We start from the raw sequence: 18115 nt of genomic DNA on the forward strand, positions 1-18115 counted from the left end.
AAGGATTTTTTATTTTTTTACATAAGGCTTAATCATGCTCTCTCTCTCCATCTGTCTCTCGTCTGCAGGTATGTTTTGATGTGAGAGAGGGTGTCAACCCACAGTCCCGTCATCACCATCTCACCTGCTCTTAAGATAACCTTCAGGCCAACTGGGAGCCCAAGGCTGTTAGGAGACACCGCTAGAGACACTATTATGTAATTGTGATGAACTGAGAGAATATTAGGGTAGCACTGTAATTCATTAATCATATGCTGTCTCCCTGCTCCTCTGTTCTTACCTCTTTCCCCTTCTGTCTTTTACACTCTTTCTTACACCTCTCTACCCACCTCCTCTTTCTTCCTCTGTTTTTATAATGCACACCAGATGTGCATTGAAGTACAGATTGAACTTGTATTTAGAATATAATATTTCAATTATAATACTTAAAATGCATGTATTATGTATTTATAACACTTGGATAATGAACTTCTTTCAATAAAGCGTTTCACATTCTCTACTGGTTGAAATTTGATGAAATACTACACATATCCTGTGTCCTCAGATCAATGCAGATGAAGGGAGTTTGATATTGAGATGAACTGGTTTTAGAGTATTTACACGATGCATAGGAAGTGTAGTGTACTGTTTTTAAATTCTGTTTCTGTAAATATGAATTACAAATCAGCCTTTAACTACTTAAATCATGTTTCTAGTCTATTGCATAGTTACAATGTGTAACCATTTTTTTTTTTTTTTTCACCTTTATTTAACCAGGTAAGCCAGTTGAGAACAAGTTCTCATTTACAACTGCGACCTGGCCAAGATAAAGCATAGTAGTGCGATAAAAACAACAACAAAGAGTTACATATGGGGTAAAAAAACATAAAGTCAAAAAAAATACAACAGAAAATATATATACAGTGTGTGCAAATGTAGCAAGTTATGGAGGTAAGGCAATAAATAGGCTATAGTGCAAAATAATTACAATTAGTATTAACACTGGAATGCTAGATGTGCAAGAGATTATGTGCAAATAGAGATACTGGGGTGCAAAAGAGCAAAATAAATAACAATATAGGGATGAGGTAGTTGGGTGGGCTAATTTCAGATGGGCTGTGTACAGGTGCAGTGATCGGTAAGGTGCTCTGACAACTGATGCTTAAAGTTAGTAATTGATGTCAAAGGACCAGGATTGGTAAACACTGTTTAAGTGTATAATTGTAATACATACATGCAGAAACAGCATCATTCAAAGAATGGAGTTTGATACTCCTGGTATTGGATATGACTGAAAAAGAATGTCTCACAGACATTCATACCTGAAACGCAACTTTATTTGCCAAGGTAGAGTATATGATCAGTGAATTTATTCAATGTACAGGCTACAATGTGGGGATCTCGTGCTTGGTAATAACTACATGTATATAGGACTTGCATCCTTAAAGTTATATTATATTCTACTCAATCCATAGGCTTCATTAATGCCATTCAGACTGTTTGAAGTTGATAAAACAGGCTATGATAGTTGAGGTTCATAGCTAGGTTCTGAACTAATATTTATACCAAACGTTTTAGGGTCCATACACAGATCGGCTACATAGCTAGCTACACATCCATAGGCATATAGGTATTTTTATACTCCACTACACAATAAGCAAGAAAATAGTTAGCTACAGTGAGGGAAAAAAGTATTTGATCCCCTGCTGATTTTGTACGTTTGCCCACTGACAAAGAAATGATCAGTCTATAATTTTAATGGTAGGTTTATTTGAACAGTGAGAGACAGAATAACAACAACAAAATCCAGAAAAACGCATGTCAAAAATGTTATAAATTGATTTGCATTTTAATGAGGGAAATAAGTATTTGACCCCCTCTCAATCAGAAAGATTTCTGGCTCCCAGGTGTCTTTTATACAGGTAACGAGCTGAGATTAGGAGCACACTCTTAAAGGGAGTGCTCCTAATCTCAGCTTGTTACCTGTATAAAGTTCACCTGTCCACAGAAGCAATCAATCAATCAGATTCCAAACTCTCCACCATGGCCAAGACCAAAGAGCTCTCCAAGGATGTCAGGGACAAGATTGTAGACCTACACAAGGCTGGAATGGGCTACAAGACCATCGCCAAGCAGCTTGATGAGAAGGTGACAACAGTTGGTGCGATTATTCGCAAATGGAAGAAACACAAAATAACTGTCAATCTCCCTCGGCCTGGGGCTCCATGCAAGATCTCACCTCGTGGAGTTGCAATGATCATGAGAACAGTGAGGAATCAACCCAGAACTACACGGGAGGATCTTGTCAATGATTTCAAGGCAGCTGGGACCATAGTCACCAAGAAAACAATTGGTAACACACTACGCCGTGAAGAACTGACATCCTGCAGCGCCCGCAAGGTCCCCCTGCTCAAGAAAGCACATATACAGGGCCGTCTGAAGTTTGCCAATTAACATCTGAATGATTCAGAGGAGAACTGAGTGAAAGTGTTGTGGTCAGATGAGACCAAAATCGAGCTCTTTGGCATCAACTCAACTCGCCGTGTTTGGAGGAGGAGGAATGCTGCCTATGACCCCAAGAACACCATCCCCACCATCAAACATGGAGGTGGAAACATTATGCTTTGGGGGTGTTTTTCTGCTAAGGGGACAGGACAACTTCACCGCATCAAAGGGACGATGGACGGCGCCATGTACCGTCAAATCTTGGGTGAGAACCTCCTTCCCTCAGCTAGGGCATTGAAAATGGGTCGTGGATGGGTATTCCAGCATGACAATGACCCAAAACACACGGCCAAGGCAACAAAGGAGTGGCTCAAGAAGAAGCACATTAAAGGTCCTGGAGTGGCCTAGCCAGTCTCCAGACCTTAATCCCATAGAAAATATGTGGAGGGAACTGAAGGTTCGAGTTGCCAAACATCAGGCTCGAAACCTTAATGACTTGGAGAAGATCTGCAAAGAGGAGTGGGACAAAATCCCTCCTGAGATGTGTGCAAACCTGGTGGCCAACTGCAAGAAACGTCTGACCTCTGTGATTGCCAACAAGGGTTTTGCCACCAAGTACTAAGTCATGTTTTGCAGAGGGGTCAAATACTTATTTCCCTCATTAAAATGCAAATCAATTTATAACATTTTTGACATGCTTTTTTCTTGATTTTTTTGTTGTTATTCTGTCTCTCACTGTTCAAATAAACCTACCATTAAAATTATAGACTGATTATGTCTTTGTCAGTGGGCAAACGTACAAAATCAGCAGGGGATCAAATACTTTTTTCCCTCACTGTAGCTATGTTACTTCAGCTGCATTGCATGGGAAGTATCATCAAGGCAAGCTTACAAAATTATACATTCAATTTGCAGTAAATGCTTTATCTAGCTAGATTCTTTACATCCACTGTTTGCTGGTTTCCCCAGGAGTCCCTAAAACAAACAACACAAATTACAATTTCATACTCATGTCACAACACCCATAAAGCTAGCTAGCTGGCTAATGCTAGCTAGTCAGCTAGTTTGCTAAATAGCAATTTTCGTAAATTAACTTTATGACAAAAAAATATATGCATCATCGTTTGTCTCTACATTAACTAATATATTACTCTCAACCGTACATTTGTTGCATGACTCGTTATGATGTTATAATTACTTACATTTTGTTCCCTCCTAGTATTTTTGTCAGCCATCTTTGCTGAAGAAAGTCACCATCATGGGTCCCATAGCGTCAAATTCGTCATGGGAACCACTTGATATGATTGGTCATCCCTCAGCTGTCACAGCTGGTGATTTCCATAAAGTTGGGAAATGCTGAACTTTTTCACCGCCTCCCACTGAAAATGATTGGGAAGCAGTGTTGCACTGCGTGCTAGCTAAACGGGGCATTAGAAAAAAAAACATGTCTCCATTGACAGTCCATGTTAATTCATGGCGGTATTTTATGGGGCTAGGAAGAAGTTAGGTGACTTGGTGAGAGGTGTCAGTAGCTTCACTAGGCTTAATTCTGGCACGAATCACCCCCCATAGCCTACAAAAGTGATCCAGGATTTATATCCGAGAGGCAGTTTCTGTCTATCTTAATACTGTACTGTCTTTGAGCGAACCTTTCCGGTAGATTTTTGACGGCACGAGAACGAATGGTAAACACTGACAGGCAATCACAAACAGGAACTGTGTTTTTGTCGACTTTTTGAGTAGGACCAAGATTATTTTCACCGGCTGTATAACAAGTCACGTTTGTGTAGCTACACAACACATTTTGAGAAGATGAGACTTCGGTCTCGAAGTATTGCTCACCCTTCATCAGCACGGGTTAACGGTCGGCGGACCTCAAAGAGAGCGGCGCGAAACATAACTCAAAAGGTAAATCAAGAAACTTGTTTTGCCAAAATTGCTTGGCTTAATATGAAAACTTCGAATGCGTATTACGCACGATCGTTGGCGAACAAACTACAGAAGCTAACTAACATAGGAGCTTGGTAACTAACTTATTTAGCTAGCTAGTTTGTAGCTAACAGTTAGCTAACTAGCAGTTGTCACTAGCTAGTTACCACAACCACAAAGTCAAAATTGGCTATCGGTAAGATTTATGAAAACAAAAATGAGCTTTTTGGTCTTAATTTAGGGTTAGTCATATGTTTAGCAGTGTGGTTAATGTTAGGTTTATAGTCAGATTATTATAAGAAGAGAAACTGTAGAAATAGGCGGGTTTAGCCATAATTATGACTGTGGCTGTGGTAACTAGTGACGACCCCTAACTAGCCGACTCGACATGTTTGTACAATTCGAAAAGTAAAGAAACAATTACATGCACGTGGCCAATCGACGGTTGCAGTTATGGTGCTTTCAATACAACTGTAACTCGGAAAAATACCGTATTGGTCCGAATATAAGACGACCCTGATTATAAGACGACCCCCCGTTTTTCAACACAAACATTTAGAAAAACAGATTTGCAGACTAGATTTGCCGAACAAAGAACTTCATTTTATTTTAAAATAACAATATTAAAAACACAGTGAATTAAACACAAAGGCAAACTATGTACAGTATGATTCAAAATTAATATCAAGCAATAATAAAGCAACATTTTTAAATAACAGAGAAAATACAGGCCACACATTTAACTAAACTTAACAAAAATTCGCCAAACTTCTCCTCCGATGTCTCTCTATCCCTCACACACGTCCTCTGCCCCGCTGTGTTCGCTCTCGCTGTCATCGCTCCCCAGCTGCTCCGCTTCCACCGGCTCCTCCCAAAGCACGTCGTCCTCGCTGCCGTCCAATGCATTTGAGATGCAACATTTTTTAAAGCCATCGATGATGCTCTGTGAGGGAATAGCATCCCATGCATGCAGGATCCATTCACACAGTAGACGGACTGACGGCTTCTGTATTTTCCCGGTCGGTGTGAGTGCGTGGTTGCCAGACAGGAGCCACTCTGTGTATTTTTTTCGCAGGTTATCCTTGAAAGGCTTGTTCACAACTACGTCCAACACCTGTAGCTGGCTTGTCATTCCCCCTGGTATGATCACAAGATCCCCGTTCATTGCTCGCACCTGACTTTTCACGGGCTCAGTCAGATGTCCGCGGAACGCATCCAGAACGAGCATGTTCCTCCTCTTCCTCAGTCCCCCGTAGCGTGCGCCCCACACAACCTTTAGCCAGTCCACTACAAGCCCCGACTCCATCCAGCCCTTCTCCTGGGCGCGCACAATAATGCCAGCTGGCATTGGGTCCTTTGGCACAGTCTTACGCTTAAGAATGACATACGGGGGGAGTTTGCTGCCACCAGCGAGACATGTCAACATGACAGTGACGCGGCTCTTCTCGTTGCCCGTTGATTTCACCAACACAGACTTTTCTCCCTTTCTATTGACAGTCACCGATGTTGGCATGTCGAAATAAACGGGTGTCTGATCAGCATTGCCGATCTGATCCAGCGGGTAGGAGTGCTTCTTCCTCAGGTTGATAATAAAGCGCTGAAACGAAAGCAGCTTCTCTCCGAAGTCTGACGGCAGGCGTTGGGCCAAACTCGTTCTCCGTCTAAGTGACAGTCCATTACGCCGCATCATCCTACGACACCAGCCGAGGCTGGCTTTAAATCCAGTGATGTTGAGCTCTCTGGCGATTTCCAGGGCCTTAACCTGGATGACAGCTCTGGTAATGGGCATTCCCTCAACTCTTTTTTCCCTGACATATTCAAAAACCCTCCGGTCAACCTCAATGAAACGACCACTTTGAGGACCACGGAAGGATTTTCGCTGACTGTTAGCATCTTTTAGACGTTGTTTTTCTGCTCGCCATCTTCTTACATTACACTCAGTGACCCCGAATGTCTTGGCAGCTTGGCAGTTGTTAGATGACTCTGCCTTATTGACAACCATTATTTTGAAATTGGCATCATAGCTCCTCCGCTGTTGTTTATTGACCTGGCCCACTTTTGAGCCACTTGTCTCTAAATGGTCAGCCTGTCTTTCCATCTTTAAACACCGGTAACGGGCTGGTTGTTAAGGACGCCTCTTCCCTCCGTCCGGAACGAATTTTTGGCGCCATCTGTGCCCGCGAATGTGTATTGACATTTAAAGGGAGCGCCGAAGAAGAGAAACTGCGCTCTGAATACTAGACCCCGAATATAAGACGACCCGACTTTTTTGGACCTATTTCGAGGGGAAAAAAGGCCGTCTTATATTCGGACCAATACGGTAGGTAAAATCATGATGTCAGTGATTTAAGTCGGAAAGAGGGCGCTCTAGAAAAATGGCCGAGTTTCCGACTTGAAATGTCGAGCTGGATAACCGTTCATAACCATTTTTCCCAGTCGGAGCGCGTTTTATCATCGAGTTGCTAGTTGTCTAGAACGCTCGGAAGTCGGAGATATCCAAGTTGTTTTGAACGCGGCATTACAATGTAGCAGTCATTGCAGGGGCAAACAGAGCAAAACGAGTTTCCAATGGACAAATTCAGGTAGGTCCCTCCACTGTTTCGTTCTGTTTTCTTCCGTTTAAAGGGTAGGAAACATTAGTTTTTACTCACCAAAGTACCAACACAGTGTGGTCAAAGACTTAATAACTTAGTTGTTGTCACGATCTGGTTACCTATAACTACAAGCAGTTCTGTTTTAGCGTTTTTAAATATTAACTTATTTTCGGATCTCTTCGGAACTTCCCACAATGCACTATTTCTCAACGTCATATGGAGAACCAGTGTTACCTAGCTAGCTCCAACTGGCTAATGTTAGCTACTAGCCATACTACTAGTTGGCTAGCAAGCTGATTTGTAACAAATTAAAGTATTTGCTTGGAAGTTGGCTGAAAAATAAAATGTAAACCAGTAGTCATGAGTGCAAACGATTTGGTTTAATTTGAAGTTGTACATTTTGAAGTAGGGATGTTAACGGTTAACCATCAAATACATTTGACCTGTCATGCTTATCGGTCTATAACGCATTTGCATAATTTTGTGGAATAAATTGGCGCTCATGTATTTTCGTTAGTCATCATGCATTTTATTTATCACACAAACACAGAATACAAAGCCTAGTTTGAGGACCGGAATAGTTTACCAACTGTCAGACAGCGGGAGAGTAGCGCCTCAAAAAGCCTGTAGGCTACTGGAGTGAAACCTGCTTTTGTAAGCCCAGTCATTGTGAAACAAATAACACGCGATTGCATTTAGAATTATTAACTTTACTAGCCACGATTTTAAAAAGGAGGAACTCGTAAAGCGCGTCTCCCATTCGCCATTCGGATGCATAGGCTGTAGTCAACGGTAGGCAGGCTATCAGCGCGTCACCCACCACTTTTGTAATGTGAGCTTGAGGCCGTATAATTGTTTGAAACCTGAATGTTTTACTTTACTTCAAATAATGACGCATGTCTTACCTTGCTCCAACGTAGCCTTGCGAAAATCCATCCATAGAAACGTGGAGGCAATTATTTTATAAAGACTTCCTCATGCCATTAACCAGCATTTCTCTCCTGTTTATTGGTTTTCATATTTAAAAAATAATAATAAAAAAAAGATGCCATTTAGCAGACGCTTTTATCCAAAGCGACTTACAGTCATGCGTGCATAAATTTGTGTATGGGTGGTCCCGGGGATCGAACCCACTACCTTGGCGTTACAAGCGCCGTGCTCTACCAGCTGAGCTACAGAGGACCATATCAACTTTCTTTCCTTCTCCAGAAGCCCAAGGCACAATCCTAATCATATTAGAAACCCATCATAGTAGTTGCTATTAGATTCCCCCTCTTTCTAAGTTTCTAAGGGAGATGTTCATCTCTGTCACTTATGGAGCTGCTCTCATTAGGTGCGCAGTTTAGAACTGTGTTTTCCGCAAATTGCATTTGGGCAAATGTTTGAAATACGTTTTATTAGCTGCTTCATTACAGGAGTTGCATGTTCAATAATAGGTTTTAGCCTTTTGACTGTAAGATGATAGGCTTGCGATTGTTGCATGTTTCTATTAAGCCTTGTATGCATACACAGTATCAGAGCGGAAGAGGCGAAGCGAGAGGTTTCACTCTCGCCTAAATCTGTCCAAAATAAGTCCAATGCGTTTCTATGGGCTTATGTTGGGCCTAAGCTTGTCGCCTGCCTTCCCGCCTTGGAACGACTCCCATTGTTAGGGTGGAAATATAAGCATCTCGCCATTATATACAGATCTCTGATGGTATTTTCTGTTGGTCACGTCATTTTACTGTTTGGAAAAAATGTAGCCGTTTGTTGACCGGTTAATGAGGGTCAGTTAGTCGGCAGCAACATTTACCGAAATTTGCATCCCTACTCTGTATCTGTATGCGGTACGCGTGTGATAAATAAGAAACATAACGAACATACTGTACACACCAATTTAATTCCACTAAATTATGCAAATTACATATAGACCGATAAGCATGACCAGTCAAATGTATTTACATCGACTGGTATTTCCATCAATGAATAGGTTAAAAAGCATTATTTCCCAATGGGATTTTTTTCTTATTTTCCCAGACAATTGACCGGCAGCAATTTTATTCATTGGCTGTAATATTTAAAAAACTGCCAAAAGCTGGCTATTACCAGCTAACAAACTCTGACACATGTACACACACTACATATGCCCACACACATAACATACACACACGCATACTGACGCCACACACTCACCACATACGCTTCTCCTACTGTCTAATCTATCCTGTTGCATAGTCACTTTACCCCTATATGTACAATACATAGTTACCTCAATTACCTTGTACCCCTGCACATTGACTCGGTACTGGTACTCCCTGTATATAGCTATATTATTTTTTACTCCTTATATATAGCCATGTTATTTTTACTCATTATTTGCATTAGTTATTCACTGTTTATTTATTCCTCGTGTCACTATTTAAATATTTTACTTTATATCTTTAACTCAGCATTGTTGGAAATGGACCGGTAAGTAGCATTTCACTGTTAGTCTACACCTGTTGTAAGTCGCTTTGGATATAGCCTTTTTAATCAAGGTTTGGGTCAGCCTGTATGGGAGGCAACTCAACAGTTTTTATACTAGTGCCTAATATCTAACTTACATGCAGTTGGTAGGGGGGCATTCTGATCCTTTTGATGAGAGCTTTTGGCTACTTTTTCATACTGTTGTCACAATTATATTTTCTGTCCATAGGATGAAGAGGTACAACAGCCAGACGACCAGTCACTCTACTCTGATGATATCCCCACTGCTACAAAGCGCCCTCTTGTACAAGGGCGTGGGAGGAAAAGGGTGACAGCCCCAGGCTATGAAGACCGAGAAGGTACCCATTTATTTTAGTGAATGCAATTGCTCTATTGTCATTTATTTCAAAATGGCAACTCAATACTGACTGAATCATTCTGTATTAATTTCTAGATCTGGGCTTCAAGACACCTGTTAATGTGCGCCATCACCGGGTGCTGTCGGAGCTAAACCCCTCTCCCCTCAATTCCACTGTGCGAAATATCTACTCCCCCATTGTCTGTTTCCTCACTCCTACAAAGGAAAGTAAGTATAGGTAAATGTTGTATATCCTATACTATGTTCAAAATTGCATACATCCACACTATTTCGTAAGCATCCAGAGTGTGTGTTTTAGCTTTTGTATGCTGTTAGGGTAGTCTGCCTGAAAGACCAGAGGCTAATTCATGATGTGCAGTTTTTCAGAGCGTTCAGATAGAAATGTATTGTGTAAAACAGAACAGACATTCTTCGTCTTGGAGAATAGGCCATCATGGTTTGGCACTTTCCTGGGTCCATTGGGTAGGCCTTTTTGTTTACAGAGAAACTGTCACTTGTGAGTTTCAAATAAACAAACTACTGTATAGGCTAGCAAGAACTTGCATTGTTTATCAAACATGCATGTAATTCCGTGATTCTTGAGGCAAGAGTGGATGAGGTCAGCACAGTAACAGCTTAGTTGGTCCAGTGATATACCAGGGTGAATGAGTCCTATTCATTTTAATCAAGGCAGTTTTTTCCTATTCAGATGCAAGAACCCCCAGCAGTGGTGATGTGATGAGCCCAGAGCAGTGTGTGTTTGGCTATGGTTCCATTAGCCTTCTCAATGGAGATGTGGACCACAATGACATTTTCAGCCCGTGAGTTGTGCCGTTTTTATATTGTTCTTGGTGCTGTGGAATACAATTATTGGTGCAGCATACTATAACTTATATGATGAAATGCAATGTCTACTTAATGAGTTGAATCACCTATGGATCATCTGGGGTTATATTAAAATGCAGGATCAGAGAGTTGGCAACAAACCCTCCAAAATGGTATTTAATAACTTTGTAAAGTCAGCTGGCCAGCCTGGCCAACTTAACAGTTCCTGCTTTGTGATACACCTCTGCGGAAATAATCCACTGCCTGGAATCGCTTTCCCATTGTCTATGGTTCTGGAGGACTCACACCCTTGTCCTGAAAGTAATTTGAATCCCTTGCATGGTTGTCTTTAGCTTCACCTTCATCAATAACATTCCATCCAAGTCCCAGCAATCCAAACCCTGCATAAGAGACATCCCACCTAAGACGAGGAGTACGCCCCAAGCCACCCTAGTTTTAGATCTGGTGAGTGTTGGGTTTACCTTTTTGAGTTCAGTGACTAAACAAAGCATTTACCAGTGTAATTCCCCTGCAACTCACTTGTAAAATATAATATACATTTGTGTGTGGGGGGGGGGGGGTCTGGTTTACAGCCTGATATACAAGGCGTATAAAAATGTATCGGTAGGTTGTATCTCCATGTTAATTGCCTGATTCTATTATTATTTCTTTGATTTATTAAATCAAACACTATGTGGTACCAGTTGTTTGGAATGATTTGTGTGTTCTAGGATGAAACACTCATGTACAGCTCTCTGAATGTGATTGAGGATGCAGAGCACACCTTCCACACATGCTTCCAGGACAATCAGTACAACGTGAGTGAATCGACCAGTTCCTTCTAGACTTGTAAGGCCTCAGGAGGGCAGTGATAAGGGCTTTTTTATTCTTTGCTTGAATGACTGGTGTTGAGTTTATTATTTTAAAAAAATGGGATGAATACCTGTTTTATAATGACCGTAACAGAAAATATTTTAATATCTTCTCTTAACTCGATAGGTCTACGTGATTCTACGACCACATTTAAAAGAATTTCTGGAAGCCATGACAAAACATTTTGAGGTATGCTTCTAGTTTTAATTGACAAGTTCTTATGTGTGCCGTACCCGTATGTTTTTTGTTGTTGATACATGCTCAACTTTCCCCAATTATGTGTAATATGTTTGTTGTTAAAAGGCCCAATTACAGTCTAAGCCCTTTCTATGCTGTGTGGGTGGGGGGGTCAAAAGTTCTGAGAATGACACAAGTATTGGTCTTCACAAAGTTCGCTGCTTCAGTGTTGTGAGAGATTTTTGTCAGATGTTACTATGGTATACTGAAGTATAATTACAAGCATTCCATAAGTGTCAAAGGCTTTTATTGACAATTACATTAAGTTTATGCAAAGAGTCAATATTTGCAGTGTTGACCCTTCTTTTTCAAGACCTCTGCAATCCGCCTTGGCATGTTGTCAATTAACTTCTGGGCCACATCCTGACTGATGGCAGCCCATTCTTGCATAATCAATGCTTGGAGTTTGTCAGAATTTGTGGGTTTTTGTTTGTCCACCCGCCTCTTGAGGATCGACCACAAGTTCTCAATGGGATTAAGGTCTGGGGCGTTTCCTGCCCATGGACCCAAAATGTCGATGTTTTGTTCCCCGAGCCACTTAGTTATCAATTTGGTGCATTTTCCCCCATATTCCATCCAGTTTGCTTTATTTTGATAATATATTACACTTGATCTTTCTTGAATAAGTTTCTCAATTTCCTTTTGTTTTTCCTCTAATTTATTCTGAGCCTCTGTTAGCAATAAAAACTATCTGTTCTGTTAGACCTATTTCCTTTGTTAGTATGGACTCTTGACCTAAATTGCTTTTTGTTTTCGAGATGAGTACTGAATTGCATGGCCTCTAAAGGCACATAATAGTTTGTAGGCCAAACCGTTTGGACGCTACAGAAGATTTTGTGAGAAGACCGATTTGTCGGGATTTCTCATGGTCTGACAAACAGCACTCTAGCTCTGTCACCTTTCACCACACATGCGGTGGATTGAGATGCATCCAATGCGCAAAAAAACGTTGTTTAAACTGACGGATTTGTATAGGGATTTTTTAAATGATGCTAATTAGATTTCAGCAGGGGCGTGGACCGACTCTAGGGGGTTAAAAGGCCAGTTCATTAAATATATCAAATGTGTTTGTTTTTACAGATGTTTGTTTATACATCTGCGAAGAAAGAATATGCAGAGAAAATACTGGACATCTTGGACCCGAAGAGAAGGCTTTTTCGGTATGAGAAGTTAACATTGTAACTTTTGTTGCTGTCTGTTATTTTAGCCATACTTGTTTTGCAGTATTGTTTTAGTTTTAGAGATATTGCAGCTGCAGAGTTTTGTGTACCAGAGACAGGCTGACAATATAATCTACTTTGAATAATTTTATGACCATATTTCAGTTGATATCAGGATGTACTTTAAATGTGCAGAACTCTCCTTTTATTTCCTTTTGTAGACACCGTTTGTATCAACAGGACTGTACCTGTGTTCTGGGGCACTATGTCAAGGACTTGGGTGTACTTGAGAGGGACCTTGCTAAGACAGTGGTTTTGGACAACGCTCCACACACGTACCCCTACCATGTGCGTACCCCTACTATGTGCATTTGCTGTGATGTTATTCATTTAATTATACAATGCTTTGTTGTTTTTTTGGAAGCAGAGTGGTTTTAATAAACTAAACTACTTCCTACTTTATTTCTGCAGCTGATGAATATGCTTCCCATCAAGAGCTGGTCTGGAGATAATGATGACAAAGAACTTCAGAAGCTCATCCCGTGTCTTGAGAGACTGTCCGGAGCAGTAAGTTGACAGTGATTTGGTATCCCACCTGACGGGGCATAAGTCTTATTTGAGATATTTTATTTTTAAATCAGGCAATTTCCATAATTCACTACCTATACTGAACAAAAATATTAAGGCAACATGTAAAGTGTTGGTCCCATGTTTCAGGAGCTGAAATAAAAGATCCAAGAAATTTTCCATACGCACAAAAGGCTTATTTCTCTCAAATGTGCACAAATGTGTTTATATCCCTGTTAGTGAGCATTTCTCCTTTGCTAAAATAATCCATCCACCGGACAGGTGTGGCATATCAATAAGCTGTTTAAACAGCATGATCATTACACAGGTGCACCTTGTGCTGGGGACAATAAAAAGCCACTCAAATTTGCAATTTTGTCACATAACACAATGCCACAGATGTCTCAAGTTTTGAACGATTGTGCAATTGGCATGCTAACTTCAGGAATGTCCACCAGAGCTGTTGCTAGAGAATTGTATGTTCATTTCTCTACCATAAGCTGCCTCCAAAGTAGTTTGAGAGAATTTGGCAGTATGTCCAACCGGACTCACAACCGCAGACCACGTGTAACCAAGACCTCCACATCTTGCTTCTTCAGCTGCGTGATCGTCTGAGACCAGCCACCCGGATAGCTTATGAAATTGAGGAGTATTTATGTCTGTAATAAAGCCCTTTTGTGGGAAAAAAACTCATTCTCATTGGCTGGGCCTGGCTCCCCAGTGGGTGGGCCTATGCCCACCCATGGCTGTGCCCCTTCCCAGTCATGTGAAATCCATAGATTAGGGCCTAATTTATTTATTTCAATTTAATGAATTCTATATGTAAACTGTAACTCAGTAGAATCGTTGAAATTGTTGCATGTTGTGTTTATTTATGTTCAGTATACTTGGGTGTCTTCTAGGATTAAATCCAGTTTGACAAAACAAATGTCACACATGCTACAGAGATCTAATTCGGAAAGTGGGTATAACATTGAAAAATGTGTGGGTGTGGAGAAAGCAGAGGAACTAACCTTGAGTCAATCACAAACACTTGGCCAGTATTTTACAAAATACCACAAGTCAAACTTGTCTTATGTTTGGAAATGTCATTCAAAAAGACTGGGCCACCACTTGTATTCCACAAGAAACATCACCAGCAATTGACCTACTAAAAAAATGGTTGTGTTTTACTAATTTGAAAGCACAATATTTCCGTAGGATGATTTCCGGGAAGTACTGAAGAGGAGGACTGACCACTTTCACAGATTGCTCTCAGAGGATTGAGAAAAGGCTTCTGATCATCCTTATCCTGTAACGTGTTTAATTGTGAACATGAACTGGATCTTTGTGTACTATCCTAGCCCTTCTGTATGATCCCTGAATGACCAGTAGGTTACTGATGTAGTGTGTTAATTTCAAACATGTACAGTTGGTATATCGTTTCCAAACAATATCGCTCTGCAGAGCAATACATTCCCAATAGTTGAAAAAATGAACCACTGTATATAATAACACAACTTGAAATAGCCTATGTTTATACTTAATCATGCTAATTTCTTGACAGAAAATAGCGCTTTAAAAGTGATGTACATATTGTTTGATTATTTTAGTGACGAGAGGATTTTTCACCTCAGCAAAGCCAGAGCATTTTCTGTAACTAACAAAACAACTTAAACCATATTGGTGTTTTTCAGCTTTATTAGAAAAATGTCATGATTTTAGTCTGTGTGGATATCTCTTCTGGGGTCGAGGCGATCCCTAATTTGATGTTGGCTCGTGTTGAATTTTTTATGTGCATATCTATGCGTGCCTTTTAGTAGGCCTACACTGCAGAACTGTCACGAATGTGTAGCCTACTCCCAACCAAATGACTTTCATGGTTAGCCTATTTCATCGTTTTTTTTTTTACTCATCTGTGAAATGTTGTAAATGTATATGGAATTCTGACATTGCATTGACCTACAGGAATGAATTTTCAAAAACGAACTTGTCAAACTTGAACATATCCCCATCCCCCCTTTAAACGGACTGTCTCACCAAAGCTACTGTGAATTTCTACTCAATGTTTCCCCCATATGCTGCTAGAACCCAAAGACGGCTGTTGTCGGTTTCCCCCACATGAAGCTAGAATCCAAAGACGGCTGTTGTCGGTTTCCCCCACATGAAGCTAGAACCCAAAGACGGCTGTTGTCGGTTTCCCCCACATGAAGCTAGAACCCAAAGACGGCTGTTGTCGGTTTCCCCCACATGAAGCTAGAACCCAAAGACGGCTGTTGTCGGTTTCCCCCACATGAAGCTAGAACCCAAAGACGGCTGTTGTCGGTTTCCCCCACATGAAGCTAGAACCCAAAGACGGCTGTTGTCGGTTTCCCCCACATGAAGCTAGAACCCAAAGACGGCTGTTGTCGGTTTCCCCCACATGAAGCTAGAACCCAAAGACGGCTATTGTCGGTTTCCCCCACATGAAGCTAGAACCCAAAGACGGCTGTTGTCGGTTTCCCCCACATGAAGCTAGAACCCAGGCCATTTAGAAGTCTCTTTTATCCAAAGTGACTTAGTCATGCGTGCATACATTTTACGTATGGGTGGTCCCGGGAATCAAACCCAATATCCTGCCGTTGCAAGCGCCATGCTCTACAGAGGACCACATGCCTCCTAGTCCAAATGCCTCGTAATCTGTCCCTCAAAGGCTTAGTCTTTAATTGTCAACACTTTCAACCTTACTGGAGCACTGGCAATTTCCTCCCTCTCCTTATAAATAGCATAAACTAGAATAGAAAAGATGAGGGTAACTAGTTCTCAAGTCTCCTGAGCTGTGTCCTAATAGTTTCCCATTACTTTCCTAATTTCCTTTATTTCTACTGAAAGGACCTGACTGATGAAAGCAACATAGTGAAGAAACGAATCCCTTCACCTATTGGTGGTCAAGCAGGAACGGAAGATATTATCAAAGACTGTTGGGAAAGGATGCTGAAGACCCATAATGCCAGAGAGAATTAAACAGACCATTAGGTGTTTTGTGTTGGGTTTTCAAATTCGAATACTAAGAGACCTTATTACACTGCAGTACTCCCCCTCTAGCTATGCTGATTGGTGCGATGTGCCAGTTCTGCACTGGGTCTTTGAATCCGGCTAAGGCTCTCCCCGGAAGACCGGCCATTCAGCAGCTGTTTGTCTATGGAGGAGTTTTTTTCTCTACTTTCTCAATCTGTTGGTTCTAGCTACATTCCTGCCTCAAGACCAGCTGAGGGTGGTGCCCATTTTGACTGTAGTTTTCGTTGGAGGAAGGTGAGTTTTTAAAGCCATTGCTCAGTGAGTGAAAAGAGTGAGGCGTCACCATTTTTGACATTGCAAAGCTGATCATGTTTTGAGTTCCTCCCCCTCATTGTATTCTTGTAGGCTTGTCTACTGGCTCTGCCTCCACATGTGTAGCCCCTGGAGAGGCTTTGGATCGGGGCTTGCCATGGTGGCTTTCAATCTGTACTGTCTGTATGACTTGAGCCTCCGACAGCTGCTCTTTGGGTCTGGGGACACACTCTGTAATCAGACCACCCCTTCATCCTGGCCTCTGGAGATGTCACAGAGCCCCAGTGGCAAATCGGATAGTGTCATACCCATAGACATCTTGGAAACTCAGTGAGGAGAGCACTTTCCCTTTCAACTTCAAGAGAAAGCTTATTCCAGAAATAGCCCATTCTTGTGGTCTGTGTTCAGCGGAGCTACACAGAATGCCTCAAACCTCTAAGTCTGTAAAGGCTTAAGTTGTATTTTGCGCCTCATACAGGACCTTTTTATGTGGATTCATGCTTATTATCTGAAATGTAAGAACCGTTCCTCCCTCTAGTTGTGGAGGAAGTCTTTGAGCAATGTTCTACGTCTTAATGTGTAATTTTAAGCTATTCCACTGCCTATATTTAAAATGTTCTGTGAAGTACTTTGACTTAAAAGTTATAATTGCAAATGGATGGATATTCTACCAATTGATGTGCTCTTTTATAAAAAAACACTGAATGCAACTTGGGTCTTCAAAAAACATTTATTTTATCCATCCGAAAGTTTGTGAATGATACTGAATATAATAAAAGCCATTTGTAAAATGTATACTTCTGTTAGTCAACATGAAAGTAGCCAATAATGAATTCTATGCTGACTGAAGTGAGTCATGTTTCTCTTGAAGTATTGGGAATGTTGGTGAATGTAGATGTACTCTCGCTGTTCTCTGTCTGGCTTTCTGTAATACTGAATACCACCATCTCCACATCCCTGGACTCCTCACTGCTATGCCTGGTGCTGATGTCCACCTGGTTCCTGGCAGCACCACGTGGTAGACAAGCCCTGCTCATCCATGCAATCGCCCACATGACACACAAAATCACCAGCGGCCCTCCCATCAGGATGCCCAGAACCGCTGCTGTCCGATCCATGCCATTGGTTACTTTACCTCTGTGGTCCCAGGGGTAGACGTGGGGACTACAGGTACTGCGACGAGAATCCAAGGTGGAATACGGAGGGCAGTCCAGACAGTTTGTGTCCTGTTTGCCAAAACAAGTGTGGCAGTTGCGATGGCAGGGTAAGCACCTCCGATAGGAGCGGGTGCTGTTTCCATTTAACTCATAGTAGTGAGGTGGACAGTACATCAGGCAGATGTTCTCAAATACGTACAGTGGGTAGATACACTCTAAAAACGGAGGATACTTTCTTGGTTAGTAACATTTTCTAGC

The 18115-nt window shown here is 41.4% G+C and overlaps 1 protein-coding gene and 1 long non-coding RNA gene across 2 annotated transcripts; one reads left to right on the top strand and one right to left on the bottom strand.

Annotated features, from left to right (window-relative positions):
- Positions 1-3307: 3307 nt before the first annotated feature.
- On the bottom strand, positions 3308-7094 carry LOC311131180. Its single transcript, XR_014613412.1, has 3 exons — positions 7005-7094; positions 3627-3803; positions 3308-3399 (listed from the first exon to the last, which is right to left on the bottom strand). It is a non-coding gene; the product is annotated as an uncharacterized lncRNA (long non-coding RNA).
- Positions 3794-17493, top strand: LOC311131179 (CTD small phosphatase-like protein 3). Its single transcript, XM_084164026.1, has 11 exons — positions 3794-4332; positions 9622-9751; positions 9847-9978; positions 10460-10571; positions 10929-11040; positions 11307-11393; positions 11575-11637; positions 12766-12845; positions 13067-13193; positions 13317-13412; positions 14613-17493. Exons 1-11 carry the CDS (start codon positions 4237-4239, stop codon positions 14676-14678), a joined length of 1101 nt encoding a protein of 366 aa, XP_084020152.1. The 5' UTR covers positions 3794-4236; the 3' UTR covers positions 14679-17493.
- Positions 17494-18115: the final 622 nt, after the last annotated feature.

This window comes from Coregonus lavaretus (genome assembly GCF_964263955.1).
Source record: "Coregonus lavaretus genome assembly, chromosome: 6".
NCBI classification, from domain to species: domain Eukaryota; kingdom Metazoa; phylum Chordata; class Actinopteri; order Salmoniformes; family Salmonidae; genus Coregonus; species Coregonus lavaretus.

Bases quoted from the DNA above. Each gene is read 5' to 3' on its own strand.
- LOC311131179 (XM_084164026.1), top strand. From the start codon at position 4,237: ATGAGACTTCGGTCTCGAAGTATTGCTCACCCTTCATCAGCACGGGTT. The intron at 9,979-10,459 runs GTAAGTATAGGT...TTTCCTATTCAG, and splicing joins CCTCACTCCTACAAAGGAAA to ATGCAAGAACCCCCAGCAGT. The intron at 10,572-10,928 runs GTGAGTTGTGCC...GGTTGTCTTTAG, and splicing joins CACAATGACATTTTCAGCCC to CTTCACCTTCATCAATAACA.